The sequence below is a fragment of the Hylobates moloch genome, unplaced genomic scaffold, assembly GCF_009828535.3.
Source record: "Hylobates moloch isolate HMO894 unplaced genomic scaffold, HMol_V3 SCAFFOLD_18, whole genome shotgun sequence".
NCBI classification, from domain to species: Eukaryota; Metazoa; Chordata; class Mammalia; order Primates; family Hylobatidae; genus Hylobates; species Hylobates moloch.
In genome coordinates, this window is record NW_026652293.1 from 46,694,598 (window position 1) to 46,714,146 (window position 19,549).

The following is a 19,549-nucleotide window of genomic DNA, read 5'->3' on the forward strand; positions in this document are numbered from 1 at the left end:
AATAATCTATTCTCTCACTCTCTCCACCCTATATTCCTGATCTTTTTGCCTATAACTCCTTCCCCCTCACTTCATTCCAATCTCACTGGCCTCCTCACTTGCCTTAACACACTCTAACCTCAGGGCCTTTCCCTTGCTATTTCTGCTGCCTAGAATGTTCTAGGCATGGCTTATTCCTTCACCTCCTTCAAATATTTGTTCAAATGTCACCTTGTCTGATCATTTTGTTTAAAACTGAAACCTCTCCCATTCCACTTTCCTGCTTTTCTCCAGAAAACTATCACTACTTAATATGCTATTTACTTATTTATTTGGTTACCCTTTCTCCACTAGAAGGTACACTCCACACGAGGGAGAAATTTTTTTAATCTTTTTTGCCCAGTGCTATATCCTCATTCCCTAGAACAGTGCATGGTATATAGTAGGCACTCAAAAAAAAATTGCTAATGAAGGCTGGGCGTGGTAGCTCACGCCTATAATCCCAGCACTTTGGGAGGCCAAGGTGGGCGGATCATGAGGTCAGGAGATCAAGGCCATCCTGGCTAACACAGTGAAACCCCGTCTCTACTAAAAAAATACAAAAAATTAGCTGGGCATGGTGGTGGACGCCTGTAGTCCCAGCTACTCGGGAGCCTGAGGCAGGAGAATGGTGTGAACCTGGGAGGCAGAGCTTGCACTGAGCCGAGATTGTGCCACTACACTCCAGCCTGGGCAATAGAGGGAGACTCTGTCTCAAAAAAAAAAAAAAAAAAAATTGCTGAATGAATGAATGCAAAGTAGGCACACTTCTCAAGTATATGGGACCACAGATAACTTGTTTCTAGAAGTGTTTATTTATCAAACAGGTTTTTGGCATCTATCCATTAGGTAGACACTGGTAGGCACTGGTATTATAATGATGAACGAGACAAAATGGTACCTGATCTCCTGGAGCTCAGAATCTTATAGGTCTAGAGGTGGACAGAACAACTCCTAGGAAAGGGAGTTGCTAAGATATTCTTACACATCTTTCTGTTTGAATTAAAATTATACACCAACACAAGTTTCCAGTGAGTAACTCAATCTTTTCCTGACTCTTTGAAATTAAGTTTTTAAAACTAAGATTTTTAGCCAAAATATGCCACACATCTTTGTTAGCAAGTTATATTTTAATGACACACGAATTTTCAAAAGTAAATTTGGATAAAAGTTACATTGCCTTGTCTCTACAAAAAAAATTAAATAATTAGCCGGGCATGGTGGCACACATCTCTAGTCCCAGCTACTCAGGAAGCCGAGATGAGAGGATTACTTAAGCCCAGTAGGTTGAGGCTGTAGTGAGCCATGATTGTGCCACTGCACTCCAACTTGGGCGACAGAGTGAGACCCTGTCTCAAAAAAGAAAAAAAAAAAAAGAGTTGCATTGTACCCAGTGATTCCAAACTTGGCCTGATCTCTGCTCCATAATGATCTTCTTGAACTTCTTGCAAACAAAGTACCTTGGAAGAAAAAAAGAGCTTGAATTAGAACACAGAGATGCAATCATGAATTTCCTGGTGCTTTTACCTTAAAATATCTAAAAGCAGGCTTTTAAAATTCCACACCTGATAAGAATTGAAATAAAAGACTTACCCGTTTTTCTTGTTATAGATCTACCAAATTAATGTTTCCAAATTTTGATCAATCTCAAAACTCTGGCCCTCAATCACATGGAGCTCCCTTAGTACTCCAAATTATTATTTCCAAAAGGAAATATTCTTAGCTTACATGTCAGGATATTTTTCCGGGTTTTACATATTCATTGGTACTACCTTTCAGGTCTTAAGAGGCTGATTTCTTTGAATGCTATCAGGTAGGTGATATTTTTGCACGAATTACTGAAATTTCAAATCAAAGTTAATATTTACTGAATATTTGATATGTTGCCAGTTTCTGTCACAAAACTGACCCATACTTAAAAACTTTTTGGACCCTCTTTGAAAAGTTAGATGATTATTCATACCAGCAACCACTAACAAATGCCTCTCTGAAATTTTTACCTTATTAAGACTTATTCCATCATTATTCTTAAACATATTCCTTTCTTACCCCACAAACAAAATGGATAAAACCATTTAGTTCATAAATGCACAAATGAAACATTTAACCCAACTTTTTCTTTCTTTTTTTTGAGGCAGAGTTTTGCTCGTTGCCCAGGCTGGAGTGCAATGGCGCAATCTCAGCTCACTGCAACATCGACCTCCCGGGTTCAAGTGATTCTCCTGCCTCAGCCTCCTGAGTAGCTGGGATTACAGGCATGCGCCATCATGCCCGGCTAATTTTGTATTTTTTAGTAGAGACGGGGTTTCTCCATGTTGGTCAGGTTGGTCTCGAACTACCGACCTCAGGTGATCCACCTGCCTCAGCCTCCCAAAGTGCTGGGATTACAAGCATGAGCCACTGTGCCTGTCCCCAACTTTTTCTTATGTGAAGAATTTCAATAATATTTTGCACTTACGTCTGCATCAAAATGTTTAATTTCTTTCAGAATATTGGGAAACCTAAAACTCCAGTGTAATACTGGCCGCCAGCAATGTCTATAAAGGTGAGAGTTATCTTCCAGTAAATCTTGTGAAAGTATATTATAGGACATCACTGAAAAGTCAAACTTGTTCTCACTGTCTTCACATTTGGGATCAACATTTTTGTCTCCTAGGATCTTCGTTTTTTCTTTATCATTGCTACATATATATTCCCAATTCCGCTTTATCACGCCTGTTAAAATATATTGCACAAATATAAGGAATTAATCAAAAGCAGACCATACAGTTTCACACACATATGTATTTTTCAGCCTCTTAAAAATTCCCGTAAGCAATGAATAGAATGTTTTTCCCTAGGAAGTGGCAATGTAGCACTGAATAATTAGAACTGTTATCAAATTGGTTACAAATGTGGTAACACAATATACTGACTGACCAACAGGTTTAAAACAGGTTTAAAAGAATCTTGCAAGTCATTCTGGAAGCTGAGAGTATGTGCTAACAAAACTAAGACTATACAGAGGTTGTGGTTTCTCACTTCTCTACAGTTAAGAAGTGGCTCTGCCACAGATGTGATTGGCAGTTTTGTAACTATAACAACATATTTGTATGTCAAAGTTGGCTTTTCAATAAGATGATTTTATATTGTATTTTATTCCCTATTAGTGGGATAAGATCATCAAATGATTAACTAAGTTCCAGAAGCAACCCTTAGTTCAGAATTCTAGTTTATACATGAAAGAAGAGTATATAATGGCAATATATGGAAGAAGTTTTAGTGTTTAAAACACTAAAGTGGAACATGCAAACAAAATAACAAAAGAAATCTTTTAAATGTACAACAAAGAAAAAGTTAAATATCACATAGCTACAGAATGCTAGTAAATGATGGCTAACCAACAAACCTAGCATGCAACAACCAGGAGTGTGTCATAGTTCATATTCTGCAAACACATCATGCATTCTGCAAAAGTGATGAAAAGAGAATAATAAAAATGAGACTTTGCAATCATAGGCAGTCCCTGACTTAGAAATAACCGTGTGTGTGTGATGTGTGTGTGTGTGTGTGTGTGTGTGTGTATTCACCTTTGATCTTGTCTCCTACATCCTATCATTAAAGAGCATGCTCTTACTGCCATGGAAACCATGAAGAGAAACACAGAATTTTTAGAGAATTTATGAGCTCAAAAGAAAGAGAAAACAAAAAATGGGAAGAACATGGGAAAACAGATTTGGAAATGGACTTCTAAGTATGATTAAATTATATAAAAAATTTCAGCCCCTAGAATATCTCCCTCTATCCTGCAAAGGTTTTCACTTCACTGGAATACAATGCCTGGAATTCCACCAATCAAAAATTAAATTGAAGTTAAAATATCCTATACACTTATACAGAGGGTGAAATAAAAGACTAAAAGGAAATACACCAGTATTTTCAAGAGTAGTTATCTCTGACTGTTAGGACTGTGAAATATTTTTGCAAATCTTCTGCACAATATATTTACAATCAAAATATCAATATGCTATTTAAAAATGCCAATAAAGTAATCATTTTAAAGTATGATTAGGCCAGGCACAGTGCCTCATGCCTGTAATCCCAGCACTTTGGGAGGCTGAGGCGGGTGGATCACCTGAGGTCAGGAGTTCGAGACCAGCCTGGCCAACATGGTGAAACCCTGTCTCTACTAAAAATACAAAAATTAGTCGGGCGTGGTGGCATGCGCCTGTAATCCCAGCTACTCAGGAGGCTGAAGCCAGAGAATCGCTGTAACCCGGGAAGCAGAGGTTGCAGTGAACCGAGATCATGCCATTGCACACCAGCCTGGGCAACAAGAGTGAGACTCCATCTCAAGAAAAAAAAAAAAAAGATGGAAAGAAACAAAACCAAACTAAACAAGTCTTCGACTATGAAGAATTTTGCCTAGAGCCTATCCTATGCCCAGGAAAGGAAACTATCCTCTTCCCTATCATTCACTGAAGATAGGAATCCTACCCCCAATGGCTCAGAACTAAGGCTAATTGTACTGGCTCTGCAGAGCCATTCAGATTTATAACAAAATTTCTATAGGGAAAACAGAACTGATTGGCCAGGCGTGGTGGCTCACACCTGTAATCCCAGCACTTTGGGAGGCCAAGGCGGGTGGATCACAAGGTCAGGAGATCAAGACCATTCTGGCTAACACCATGAAACCCTGTCTCTACTAAAAAATACAAAAATTTAGCCAGGCGTGGTGGCGGGCACCTGCAGTCCCAGCTACTCGGGAGGCTGAGACAGGAGAATGGAGTGAACCCGGGAGGCGGAGCTTGCAATAAGCCGAGATTGCACCACTGCACTCCAGCCCGGGCAACAGAGCGAGACTTCATCTCAAAAAAAAAAAAGGAACTGATCATGTGTAGAACACAATTCATTCATAAACTGGAGACTGTCTATGATGGTTTTAGCCAAATCAAAGTCTTCTTATGCATACAAGATGGAAAGGGCTCTAGTCATGCAAACAATATATAAGCTATCATCACAGATGGAGCACTACCCTGGTTTCACTGCCATATTAAAATATGAAAATTAAGGTCTAAAAACCTTATTCATATTTCCTTATAAAACATGTACATGTAATGGCATATAAATGCATTAAGATTTTTATTGTCCTGGTCATTAAAGTTTGTAACCAACTCTTTTTGCAATTCCATTTTTTAAACAACCAGGTCCATTAGTTTATCTGGTTAATACAGTGGCTTTCAAACTTCTACAGCTTGTAGAACCCTTCTGCGTTACTTTTCATGTCATGGAACACCAATCCCTGGCATGCTGGGACTGGGGCTGGGATGATGGAGTGAACACATATTTTATACTGACCACATTTGCTTTTAATAAACTTACAGAAATGTGTTCAAATGTGAGGGTTCCATGGAAGACAATTTGAAAACCACTGATAAGAGTGGATAGTCTCTGGCCTTCATATGCTTCACAACATAAATTCACACTACAAAAGCTTATATACCTTCCATATCAGGAGGAACAAGGTGATCACAGCAGAGAAGACAGATGAATCAAAGAAAGTAAGCAATAGGCCTGATCAGGATTTTAGGGTGCCTAATTACAAAGTCATAATTGTATCACACAAATCCTTCAAACACCACTTTAAAGTGATAGGCAAGTTAGCAATGCTGTTTTCTTGATTGAAAAGTATTAGTGAAATATCGGAAGTCACAAATATGGCTTAACGAAGAGCATTTTCCTTATTCACAACACCTAGGAAGAATGGACATATAGAAAGTCAGGTTGTCATCAAGCTTTATCAGTAGGTAAATGTAATTCCCCATCCATTAAGGGAAAACAACACCATAATTTTCTGAGTACCTACTATGAAGCCAACAGTGTGTTAGGCACTTTGACATACAGTATCTCATTTCATTCAACAGACTTTCAAGTACGCATTATTTTACACAAAAAAATCAAGGAGCAAAGAGGTTAAAGTAAGCTGTCCAAGTTTATTTAATTAGTGGTGGGGCAGAAAAGAAAGCAGTGAGTGGTTCCTAAATCAATGCTTATGTAGCTATGCCACAGCTCCATCTGAAAGCATCCCAGATTTCTAAGAGGTTAAACAAAAGAGGAGTGTGCTGACCTGATGAACAAATTTTTATGACTGAAAAGCAATCTGGTATCATCATACTGCCCTATATTTATAGATCTTAGGATTGTTCTTAGGAACCTCATTTGAATGCCTCTAAATACACCTTTCATTGATTCAAATATTTCTTGTTTATCTCCCTATGCTGTGGTTAAGTACTATACGCAAACGGATTTTCACTTTTGGATAGTTAAGAATTTCTACAAATGTTTGTTTGTTTCTGACTAGGTTCTTTGTAACTGTGTAGCAATAAGTTACATATTTATTTGAATATTAGCTTAGCAAAGCTGATTGGGACCCAGCTGAAGCCTGTAGACTACTTTCTGATAACAAAACCAGAGGGAACCTGAAGAGCACTAATTCTAGCTTTGACTTCCAGATGAGACTCACCTTGAATGCCTTCCTTTGACAAACTTACATGTCAGCTCCCTAAACATTAACACCCACACATCCTTCTCTCAAATATCTTCAGAGGAATTATCTTCACTGAAAATTACGGTTCAATAAGAAAGACAATTCCAAATTCTACCTAGACACCTCACTTATACTTTCAGGAGATGGGGTTGTGGTGGGGGCAAGACTGGCAGCACAGAGGGAGTCTAGTGAATTGTTCGGAGTAGAAAGAATATGAAAAAATAGAAGTAAATTAACACATTTTAAAAAACTGTTTCTCAAAGTGGAATAAGATGTGGTTCCCTTTCTAAAAGATAATACTTCTGGCAAACTCTCAAGATTTTATCTATGGACCCCAATTTGAGATATACAGGTGTAATAAACGAAAATCTTATCCTATAAGACCATGTCTTTCATTTATGATTGCTTCTATTTATGAGTCCTTTTGTCTTACATAAAAATGTTAGCTTAAAAATGAAAACACTAAAATTTTTTTAGCTCTGTAGACTTCTAAGCATATAGCCATCAATTTCTAAGAAGTCTAAGGGCCTTTGTTTCAAAAACATTGGATTTAAAAATTATCCTTAAATAAAACTTACTTTTGTAATCTATTTCTCCTTTCTTTGCCAATCTTATTCTATCTGTAGACTCATTTCTATTTTTATAGTCAGAAATACACAATTAGTGGAAGATAAAGACTTCATTTAAGGAAGAATTCATTTTTTTCTAACATAAAACTACTGGCTAAAAATCAACATCAAACACCTCTAAAACCTTAGGAGGTTTAAAGGATTAGATATGAAAGTTTCAATTTAGTCTATCACTTGTATCTATTTCTACACCAAGATAAATGTCACCTTTACCTTGGTGTTTTCTTCGTTTTGATGAAGGCTCATCTCCCTCAGCGTTCATGACGTAACTAGAGAGATGAATCAAAGATGTCTGGCTCAGGTTGTCAGGTCTCCAGTTACAGTACTGGAACTGAGTTCTAGACTCAAACAAACAGGGTGGTCTCCAATTTAGTGAAAAATGCCTACTACTGAAGTATGGGTAAGGAGCTCGAGAGTAATGTCCAGGCCACCTCATACAACTAGAAATATGTCTGTTCCAGCAACACCTTTGCAGATTCTCCCACGGTGTAGTCCAGTCTCTGCCCAGACTCCTCGAGTGATGGGGAAACATGGGGTATCTAAAAGAAATAAATACACTCCTTGAGGCACCACTTTTTGTTCAACTACAGTTTACAAAATCTAAGCCTGTTTCCTCAAGGGAAGACAATGTCTAACATTTAAAATCTGGCTTCTAAATCTGTGAAGGATGAAAGGGAAAGCATCCATGATTTACCTATTAGCATCAGTATCTCAATACTCTGGTCCTAAAAAACCATGAATGGTATTCTGAATACTTAACACAGAATGCCTCCCAGGCTCCCAAAATACCACATATCCCTCAAAACGTACATAGTTCAACTGAGAGATGAATCAACTATCAAAATGATATTCAGAGTAGCTTTCAAGCACCTACGAAACTCAATGAGAAAATAAAACACACAACAAATATTATACTGAAATCGAATAAGGAACTCATATGACACTACAATTAAAGTAAATCTCTCCTCCCACTTGGAGTAATAACAAGTTTCTGAACAGTTTTTTATACCAAGGGCAGATTTTTCCAAACACTTGTATAGCTAGGAAAACAAATGCCTATCTACAACTTCATAAATTCACAAAACTACTTCTCTTACTAATCAACGGGTGGATAATTTATTTCTCCATTCTTTTTTAAGCATGATTCTCCTTGGGGGAAATGAAAGAGGATGGTGATTACGTACTAAGAATGCACCAACACTCCAAACCAATAGCTTCAATTTAACCCATCATCCAAAACATCTCCAAAGTGGCGCTAACATTTTTAATAGATATGTTGCCCTCAGGCTCTCAAGAAACACTTCAGCTTAATAAAGCACCATGTTCCTCTCACTATACTACTTTGGCAAAATGTTAAAATTCAGAGAAGGACTTTTATCCTTTCCTCCAAAATTCTTAACAGCTAAATTTCTACTACAGCATCAACAATGTGCTCTCCCATCCCTAAGGGAATTTTAAGTTGCATTTACTGTTATTTAACTTTATATGCTGTTATTTTCGTTTCAACAGCATTTAAATTTTTATTATATATTTTTACAGTTTAAGTATTCGCTAGTTGTTCTTTAAAATCAACTTAATTGTAAATCTTTAAAGGCATAACATGGGCATTCTACACTGCTTTGTGCTAACTCTGAAAGCTATAGGAATTTGGGCACTTGGTCCATGCATTTTCTATCCTAATAAAACACTGTATTGAAATATAATACTTATACTACAAAAGCTATTCTCTATATTTGCGGTTATTTATTCAGACTTTTTTTTCTCTTAAGATGTTAAGCTCCTTCAGGGCCAGAACTGTCTTATTCATTTTAATTCCGTTATCTTCACAAGTGCCTAGCACAGTGCCTGGCAAACAGCTGGTACTCAGGAAACATTGTTGAACTCAATTACCATCAAGTCCCAGGCCTATGGGAGTTACAACCAAATCCCCATCACTTATGTAATAATACATGCTGTGTTTCCCAAGCGTGGTGGGTGGTACACGAGTCGGTTTCATAGGGTACACAGTTAAATTACTTGATTTTAATATCTAAATACTTATGTTAGTTTATTAGGAAAAAACATAATCTCACATCAAATCCAAGACTCTGCAGACACTGCTTAGGGTGAAGCTAATGTGGGCAGCACCTACTGAAGTGCTTTTTTTAAAAAACTGAGTCAATTTAAAGAAAAATATCCAGTAAATAATACACGTGAAACAAGAACTTGGCCATAACAGTAAGGGATGACATACAAGTGACTAAAGTTTGAAAGACACTAACACATCAACAAAAATCAAGCCCCTCCTGGGCGTGTGCCACACACGCGCCTCCAAGGGATCAGGCCTGCCGAGACCTACTGCGGAGAGGCGGCCTCCCCGCCGACGCTCGGTTCCCAGGACGGTGCTGCGGAGTGCGTGGAGCAGGCCAGCGCTGGTCTGGAGGCTGGGTTGGGGGAAGCAGGCCAGGGATCCAAAGCCACTGGCACAAGCCTGGCCGGCGGCCCATGAACTCCGCGCCAAGACCCCAGACCTCGTTGGCCCAGCGTCCCGCCGGCTGCGCGGCGGGTTTACCTATCCCACTTGGTCTCTGGAGGCCAGTCCCGGATGCACCATCGCCCAGACCCTCTTCCTCTTCCTTCCTCCCCTAGCCCCCCCCCCCCCCCCCCCGCCCCGGGTTAGTCCCGGACGCCCGCCCGCGCCTTCAGGCCGCCCGCCCCTCTCTCCTCCCTCTAAGTACCCAGCCCTACTGACCGGCCTCTTCCCACCACACAGTGGCCGTAGCCCTTCCTCACACAGCGCCAGGCTTCCATCTTCTCCCTCCGCGTGCGTCCAGTTCCCAGGCCCCGGGTTCCACCTCAATCTCTATAACCGATGCGACGGCCTAAAGTACCTAGGGAACCCCATCACTCTTAAGTACCGACTCCAGTCCCGGCTGCAAGGCATGCTGGGAGGTGCAGTCTCGCCGCCCGCCGTCCTACACTCCATCTTGCGCAGTGAGAGTCCCTGAATGCCTTAACCCGGAATTCTGCTCAAAGAGCATGCGCAGAGCGTGGGAAGCGCGAGCAACCATTTCTGAAGAGGGCAAAACACCCGACCTTCGTCTTAAAGAAACAGAAATAAACTTTCTTTTTTTTTTTCTTTTCTTTTTTTTTCTTTTCTTTGAGATGGAGTTTCGCTCTTGTCGCCCAGGCTGTAGTGCAATGGCACGATCTCGGCTTACTGCAACCTCCGCCTCCCGGGTTCAAGCGATTCTCCTGCCTCAGCCTCCCAAGTAGCTGGGATTACAGGCATGAGCCACCACACCCGACTAATTTTTGAATTTTTAGTAGAGACAGGGTTGCACCATGTTGGCCAGGCTGGTCTCGAACTCCTGACCTCAAGTGATCCGCCCGCCTCGGCCTCCCAAAGTGCTGGGATTACAGGAGTGAGCTACCGCGCCCGGCAGAAATAAACAGAGCAGTGAAATTTTTTAATTGCCCAAAGTGCAGATTCCCAGCTGAGGCTGAACAACGCATCCTCTGGGTGCCCATGGAACTGAGGTACCACAGAATTTTGCAATTAATTTTGCGGAAGCACAGCGTAGCTCTCACTTTAAAATGTACGTGTGGGCCGGACGCAGTGGCTCACGCCTGTAATCCCAGCACTTTGGGAGGCCAAGGCGGGCGGATCACGAGGTCAGGAGATCGAGACCATCCTGGCTAACACGGTGAAACCCCGTCTCTAGTAAACATACAAAAAATTAGCCGGCGTGGTGGCGGGCGCCTGTGGTCCCAGCTACTCGGGAGCCTGAGGCAGGAGAATGGCGTGAACCCAGGAAGCGGAGCTTGCAGTGAGCCGAGATTGCGCCACTGCACTCCAGCCTGGGCGACAGAGCGAGACTCCGTCTCAAAACAAAACAAAAAAAAAGGTACGTGTATGTCTTGTGTGTCCACCTTTATTGAATGTAGTATAAGACTGCAGATTGTTGGAAGACATTATTTAAGTGGAGACCCTGCAAGAAACAGAAAGAGAGAAACCGAGAAAGAATAAAGTATGGAGAGTAGAGGGGAAAAGGATACTAGAAGGCAGGAGCACTGCTTTTATAGGCTCTTTGAAACAGTGGTAATTTCTTGGGAAGGCTTTTCTTATCCCTGGTGTTTAAAAGGAAATAAAGTGTATTTGAAAAAAACGCTTTCCCTCAGTATGTAATTGATTCTTGTTATTTGCAGTAGTTAGGTTCTGTAAAGTTGCTGGAAACACTGAATTAGTAAATACTGAATCATTCATTACTCCTAAGGGAAATACAGGATTAGGATCCCGTAAGCCTCTGGTCGCATTTTCATCAACTTATCAATACATAGTTTTGTTGTATGTGTGTTTCCGCTTAAAGACATCCTATTTAATATATATTGTTGATTCATTAACATTGAACTCAGTCAACAGCACTGTAATTCATACCTCAACAAAGCTTATCTAACACTGCTGTTTTCTCTGCAAGGCTCATGACAGCCTTCTTGTGCTTAGGAGCACTATACAGCACAACGCTTGGGGACCATTTTAAACAGCAACATCAACAAAAAGTACAAAAACGTGAAAAACATATCACTAAATGGAATGTGAAAAGGACACTTGGTCCTGATGGCTCACGCCTGTAATCCCAGCAATTTGGGAGGCCAAGGCGGCTGGATCGCTTCAGCCAGGGAGTTCAAGACCACACTGGACAACATGGCTAAATCCCGTCCCTACAAAAAAATGCAAAAATTAGCCGGGCATGGTGGCTCTCGTCTGTAGTCCCAGCTACTCCAGAATTTGAGGTGAGAGGATTACTTTAGCCCGAGAGGGCGAGGCTGCAGTGAACCAAGATAGTGTCGCTGTATTCCAGCCCGGGCAACAGGGGACACTATGGTATAGCATGAGAGCTGAAACAAAAAGGCAGAGGATGCCTTGTTCAGCCTCAGCTGGGAATGTGCACTTTGGGCAATTAAAAATTTTCCCTGCTCTGCCGGGCGCGGTGGCTCACACCTGTAATCCCAGCACTTTGGGAGGCAGAAGTGGGTGGATCACGAGGTCAGGAGATCGAGACCATCCTGGCTAACACGGTGAAACCCCGTCTCTACTGAAAATACAAAAAATTAGCCTGGCGTGGTAGCGGGCGCCTGTAGTCCCAGCTACTTGGGAGGCTGAGGCAGGAGAATGGCGTGAACCCAGGAGGCGGAGCTTGCAGTGAGCCGAGATCGCGCCACTGCACTCCAGCCTGGGTAACAGAGCGAAACTCTGTCTAAAAAAAAAAAAAAAAAAAAATTTCCCTGCTCTGTACATGTCCAAGAATACATGGAGGTTACAGATCAATTTTAGCAAGTAGGCAAATTTGCAAATATGGAATCCACAAATAATGGAGAAAAACTGTATTTCTGTTTTTTACTGCCCTATTTTCTAGTTGTACTCACAATTTTGTAGTTCATTAAATTGACTAGTAGTTTACTGTTATGTCTTGTCTCTATAATGAGATTGTAAATAACTTCTGAGGGAAGACCATGACTCATTATTTCCAAAATTTACTTGACCTAGTGCTGTGCTAAGTACACAATATATAATAGTAAAAATATTTTTGAATGAATGGTTAACAGTGGGCCAGAACTTAGGACTTGTGAATGACCAGAAGCTTTTCCCTTTAGCACACCCTAAAAGGTAAGGAGAAATGTAACATTTTTAAATAAGTAAAAGAAATTAATAGATAGCTTTTCATGCAGTGTTGGAATTTGGGGGTTTATCTGATCCTAAAAGATATTTGCCTTTATCTGGGCCTAGACTATTGCAAAGATTAAAGTTGCAGGGCGCTCATGGCAGTGCAAATGATTTTTGTCTATGGACTTGTAAAATAATTCCACCTGGTTGTGGGGAGAACTCTCCACCTCTATGGAAAAGCCAGTTTTGGCCGCCTGCAGTGGTTCACACCTGTAATCCTAGCACTTTGAGAGGCTGAGGCGGGAGGATCATGAGGTCAGAAGTTCGAGACCAGCCTGACCAACATGGTGAAACCCAGTCTCTACTAAAAATACAAAAATTAGCAGGTGTGGTGGCACGCCTGTAATCTCAGCTACTCAGGAGGCTGAGGCAGGAGAATTGCTTGAACCCTGGAGACGGAGGTTGTAGTGAGCCGAGATCGCGCCACTGCTCTCCAGCCTGGGCGACAGAGCGAGACTCTATCGCAAATAATAATAGTAAATTAAACAACAACAACAAAAAAGCCAGTTTTGCATCATTTGCAAGTTCAATATTTCTGATCTATAAACATGTCTGCTCTTTGGATTCTCCTTTGAACAGGTGATAACATCTGTCTGGTTCGCCTATTTAATGAGTTAAATAAAATGGCTGGGTGCAGGGGCTCATGCCTGTAATCCCAGCACTTTGGGAGGCCAAGGCAAGTGGATCACTTGAGGTTAGGAGTTCAAGACCAGCCTGGCCAACATGGTGAAACCTCATCTCTACTAAAAATAGACAAAAATTAGCCGGGTATGGTGGTTCATGCCTGTAATCCCAGCTACTTGTGAGGCTGAGGCATGAGAATCGCTTAAATCCGGGAGGCAAAAGTTGCAGTGAGTCAAGATCGCACCACTGCACTCCACCTTGGGTGACAGAGTGAGACTCCGTTTCAAAATAAATAAATAAAAATAAATAAAATAAAATGACCGATGTGTTCATATTATATCTGTTTGAGAGTCATGATTTTACCTTTTTTTTTTTTTTTGGAAAATTATCTTTTAAAAGTTCAGTAGTTCCCACCAAGATGCCCAATGTATTCATCTGACAGAGGCAGGTGAATTTTATCACTGTAAAAGTACACTTCATGGACTGCCTGAGTCCTGGCAATTTTCTTGCTCCCAGAGATAAATCTAAAACGGCAAAAGAATGTTGCTGAGTTTTTGTTTTTCTAATTTTTATTTTCTTCTCCACTAATTGTGTGTTTTTCTTTGGTTTGTACAAGCATATCTTGTGTTATTGTGCTTCACTTTATTATGCTTCACAGATACTCTGTTTTTTGCAAATTGAAGATTTGTGGCAACCCTCCCTTTTGCAATTCTATTGATAACCATTTTTCCAACAGCATGTGCTCACTTTCTTTCTCTGTATAACATTTTGGTTATTCTCACATATTTCAAACATTTTCATCATTCTTATATCTATTATGGTGATCTGTGATCAATGGTCGTTGATGTTACTATTGTAATTGTTTTGGGGCACCACAAACTGCACCCATTCAAGATGGCAAACTTAACAAATGTTGTGTGTGTTCTAACTGCTCTACTGACTAACCAACCATTCCCTGTCTCTCTCCCTCTCCTCAGGCCTCCATATCCCCTACACAATATTGAAATTAGGCCAATTAATAACCCTACGATGGTGCCTAAGTGTTCAAATGAAAGGAAGAGTTACACATCTTTAAATCAAAAGCTAGAAATTATTAAGCTTAATGAAGGGACGACAAAAGCTGAGATAGGCCCAAAGACAGGCATCTTGCACCAAACAGTTAACCAAATTGTGAATGCAAAGGAAAAGTTCTGGAAGGAAATTAAAAATGCTACTGCAGTGTATGAAGGCATGATAAGAAAGCAAAACAGCCTTATTGCTGATATGGAGAAAATCTGAGTGGTCTGTATAGAAGATCAAACCAGCTACAACATTCCCTTAAATCAAAGCCTTATCCGGAGTAAGGCCCTAACTCTCTTCAATTCTATGAAGGCTGAGAGAAGTGAGGAAGCTGCAGAAGACAAGTTGGAAGTTAGCAGAAGTTGCTTCATGAGGTTTAAGGAAAGAACCTGTGTCCATAACATAAAAGTGCATGCAGAAGCAGAAAGTACTGTTGGAGAAGCTGTGGCAAGTTATCTAGAAGATCTAGCTTTGATTACTGATGAAGGTGGTGACAATACACAACAGATTTTCTTTGCAGGTGGATCAGCCTCTGTTGGAAGAAGATGCCGTCTAGGACTTTCATAGCTAGAAAGAAGTCAATGCCTGGCTTCAATGCTTCAAAGGACATGCTGAGTCTCTTGTTAGCAGCTAATGGAGCTGGTGGCTTTTAGTAGAAGCCAATGCTCATTTATCATTCTGAAAATCCTAGGACCCTTAAGAATTCTGTTAAATCTACTCTGCCTGTCCTCTATCAATGGAAGACAAAGCCTGGACAACAGCACATCAGTTTATACCATGGTCTACTGAATATTTTAAGCACACATTGTGCTTAGAAAAAAAGACTCTTTTCGAAACGTTACTGCTCATTAACAATACACCTGGTCACCCAAGAGCTCTGAGTTGAATGTTGTTTTATCCCTGCTAACACAACATCCATTCTACAGCCCATGGGATCAGGGAATAATTTTGACTTTCAAGTCCCCTCATTTAAGAAATACATTTTCTAAGGTTATAGCTGCCACAGAAGGATCTGGGGAAAGTAAACTAAAAACCTTCTAGAAAGGAGTCACCATCTTTGATGCAAATCTTCTGGAAAAGATTTACCATGTTAGATGCCTTTCAGAACATTTTGATTCATGGAAGGAGGTCAAAATTTCGACATTAACAGGAGCTTGAGAGAAGTTGATTCCAGCCCTCACGGTTGGCTTTGAGGGATTCAAGACTTCAGTGGAAGTAACAACAGATGTAGTAGAAACAGCAAGAGAACTAGAATTAGAGCTTGAAGAGGTGATTGGATTGCTACAATCGCATGATAAAACTTGAACAAATGAGGAGTTGCTTCTTACGGATGAGCAAAGAAAGTGGTTTCTTAAAATAGAATCTACTCCTGGTATAGATGCTCTGAACATCGTTGAAATGACAAAAATGGGTTTAGAATATTATATAAACTTAGTTGATAAAGTGGAATGAGCATTTCAGAGAATTGACTCCAATTTTGAAAGACATTTTCTACTGTGTATAAAATGCTATCAAACAGCATCACATGTACGGAGACATCTTTCATGAAAGGAAGAGTCAATCTATGCAGCAAACTTCGTTTTTTTCTAAGAAATTTCCACAACCATCCCAACCTTCAGCAACCACCAATCTGATCAGTCAGTAGCCATTAACATAAAGCCAAGACCCTCCACCAGCAAAAAAATATCATGGCTTGCTAAAGGCTTAGTTGATTGTTTGCATTTTTTAGCAGGAAAGTACTTTTTAATTAAGATACATACTTTAGGCCGTGTGCAGTGGTTCACACCTGTAATCCTAGCACTTTGGGAGGCCAAGGCGAGTGGATCACTTGAGGTAAGGAGTTCGAAACCAGCTTGACCAATATGATGAAACCCTGTCTCTACTAAAAATACAAAAATTAGCGGGTGTGGTGGTATGCGCTTGTAATCCCAGCTACTCGGGAGGCTGAGACAGGAGAATCGCTTGAACCTGGGAGGCAAAGGTTGCAGTGAGCCCAAATCGCGCCATTGCACTCCAGCCTAGGCAACAAGAGTGAAACTCTGTCTCAAAAAAAAAAAAAAAGATACATACTTTGTTTTTTAGACACGATGTTATTGCACACTGAATAGACTACAGTATAGTGTGAACATAACTTTTATATGCACTTGGAAACCAAAAAATTTGCATGACTTATTTTATTGCAATATTTGGCTTATTGCAGTGGTCTAGAACCAAGCCCACAATATCTTTGAGATATGCCTGTACATGGCCAATAAGTTATTTCCCTCTGTTGGGAGCAATGATTAAGAGTTTGGTTACATGGTCTAACCATTTGGTGATCTCTATAAAAGGACTAGTGGTTTACAGAGATATAATTTCTGTTGAGTGAGAGACAACAGAAAACCTTGTATGTTCTTTTTATTTATTTGTCTATTTGCCTATTTTGAGTTCAACTCAAGAATGTTGTGCCCACTGGAAGGAGAACAGCTCATTTATATCTGTACTGGTGAGTTTTTGTGTTCCTGTTTACTCTTGACCCATGGTTGAAATGGTAGAATTGAAGCCATAAATTCTCCATCTATCTGTCTGTGTGTCTGTAATTTATAAATGTCTTTATACCTCACTATGTGAGTATAAGATATTGTCCTGCCTCTGTAAGGTATTACTAATTAAAATCTAGTTTATTTTTATCAAAGGATCTCTGCTCTGATTGGCTTATAGAGATAAATAAGCACTTACATAAATTTATTTCCTAAAATTACCTGAAAATAAGTAAATCAAGACATTCCAAATGTAATATACTTTAAAGAAAAATAGACAGTTGGGCACAGTGGCTCACGCCTGTAATCCCAACACTTTGGGAGGCCGAGGTGGGTGGATCACAAGGTCAGGAGATCGAGACCATCCTAGCTAAGACGGTGAAACCCCATCTCTACTAAAAATGCAAAAAACTAGCCAGGTGTGATGGCTCGCGCCTGTGGCCCAGCTACTCAGGAGGCTGAGGCAGGATAATTGCTTGAACCTGGGAGGCGGAGGTTGCAGTGAGCCAAGATCGTGCCACTGCACTGCAGCCTGGGTGGGAGAGTGAGACTCCATCTCAAAAAAAAAAAAAGAAAAAAAAAAGAAAAAAATATATAGAAACTAACTCAGAAATATTTTAAGAATTCAAGCTTACATTATTAAGGTCAATCTGTAGTGAAAGGCGATTCCTTTTTTTGAAGTAGTTTTATGTTAATAAGAATTGGGTAAGGAGAAACATTGATTGATGTTTAGAATACCATCCAACCATAATTGCATACCTAGTCAGGGACTGAGACAATGAAGAAGGGTGGGCAAAAAAACCTCAGAGACCAAGGTCTCTGCTAAAGAGAAGCCAAGTATTTTGGACAAGCACATGGAGATTCATCTACTATGGATGAAATTCAGGAACTTGAGTTGGCTGGGGTGTGGGTAGCCAATATGGCAAAAGTATGAGTTAAACCTCACCCAGAAGGACTGAGGTTTGAAAGAAAATTGAAGTACTTCAGAACTCACATTTCTATGACATGGAGAGAGCTGGGACACTCACGGGAAGTTGTTCTCCGTGGCAAAAACTAAAGTAGGGAAAACTGTCCTCTCTTCTACTGGTATTGCCAGATCTGATTACAGAAAAGAGAGGAGGATTGAGAGGTACAGTGGAATGAAGTCAGTGTGTCTCCTGTCCTGAGGAATAAGTCACTAGTGGAGGGACTTTCAGAGTGTGATCGAGATACAGGGAATCTTATTAAGGACTGTACAACTAGAAATTGAGAAGGCTAGAGCTACTGAAATGTGACAGAGGATGAAACTCAGCATATGAATTTCCAGCAAATAGCAGAGACCCTTAGAATTACCTGGAAATTGATTGTTCTTCAGATCCCTGAGCAGGAGAGTGACCATTTCAGCTATCTGGTCTAGAATATCCAGATTGGCTCAGAAGACAAGGCAGAGCCAGGGTTATGATGGAGGAAAAATCCAGAACAGACTAGAAAAGAAACATTTTATTTTGACATGCCTATATAAGGCCTTCATTAGTTTCTAGAGGGCAGGAGTCACAAGTTAATATTAATAGTGCAACAAGAGGCTGGGTGCAGTGCCTCATGCCTATAATCCCAGCACTTTGGGAGGCCAAGCGGGAGGATCCCTTGAGCCTAGGAGTTCAAGACGAGCCTGAGCAACATAGCGGGATGCTGTCTTTACAAAAATAAAAAGTAAATAAAAATTAGCTGAGCATGGTGGTGCACACCTGTGGTCCCAGCTACTCAGGTGTCTAAAGCAAGAGGATCACTTGAGCCTGGGAGGTCGAGGCTGCAGTGAGCTATGATCATGCCACTTCACTCCAGCCTGGGTGACAAAGTAAGACCCCATCCCTGCTCTCTCTCCCCAACAGAAAAACCATAACAAGAGCATAGCACTTTGCAATTTGTTAAATTCCGATTTAAAAATCTCTCCAGATACTATTAAAGTTCTATCTCTATACCAGATGGATGCCAATGACATTTGCAAATTCAAAATTCATTCACTCATTCATTTATTTATTTATCTCCACACCTGGTTTAAGAAATAAAATATTACAAATACAGTTGAAGCCTTGGCATCCCATCTGCAAACCCTTTTCTCTCCATCTCCCAAGATGAAACTACTATCCTAAATTTAGTGCTTTTCATTCTCATGTGTGCCATTATATATTTTTATATGTGTAAGTATTATAGACAATATATAATAATTTTATATAACGTATTTTAGAACTATATGTAGATGGTATCATACTCTGTATCTTTCTCCAACTTTTCAGTCTCAACATTATGTCTTAAGATTTAACCATGCTTATACCTGCAATTCTGGTTAATTGATTTTTCACTACTATATTCCAAATACAAATCACAATTTATTAATCCTTTATTCTGCTGATATACATTTAGTATTTCACCTCCTTCTCTCCTCCTTCTCATGCTCTCTATGCTGAGACCTTAATGAATTCCTTAGTTCTAC

The 19,549-nt window shown here is 40.3% G+C and overlaps 1 protein-coding gene across 11 annotated transcripts in view; it reads right to left on the bottom strand.

The window, feature by feature from the left end:
* ANGEL2 (angel homolog 2) overlaps positions 1–10,162 on the bottom strand; it is a 38,608-nt gene extending 28,446 nt beyond the window's left edge. For 4 of the 11 annotated variants that reach the window (XR_004245025.2, XM_058430865.1, XM_058430866.1 and 1 more), the window contains exons 1-4: positions 9,905–10,132; positions 7,387–7,712; positions 2,477–2,733; positions 1,409–1,478 (exon numbers count right to left, since the gene is read on the bottom strand). Coding sequence is in view for 10 of the 11 variants with exons in the window: in XM_058430865.1 (XP_058286848.1) it covers positions 1,409–1,478; positions 2,477–2,733; positions 7,387–7,712; positions 9,905–9,963 (712 nt within the window). In the remaining variant the exon portion in view is untranslated. Of the gene's footprint in view, positions 1–1,408; positions 1,479–2,476; positions 2,734–5,500; positions 5,752–7,386; positions 7,713–9,434; positions 9,775–9,904 lie in introns of those variants that run through there. The other 7 variants (XM_032136594.2, XM_032136597.2, XM_032136595.2 and 4 more) reach the window with 7 other exon arrangements.
* Positions 10,163–19,549: the final 9,387 nt, after the last annotated feature.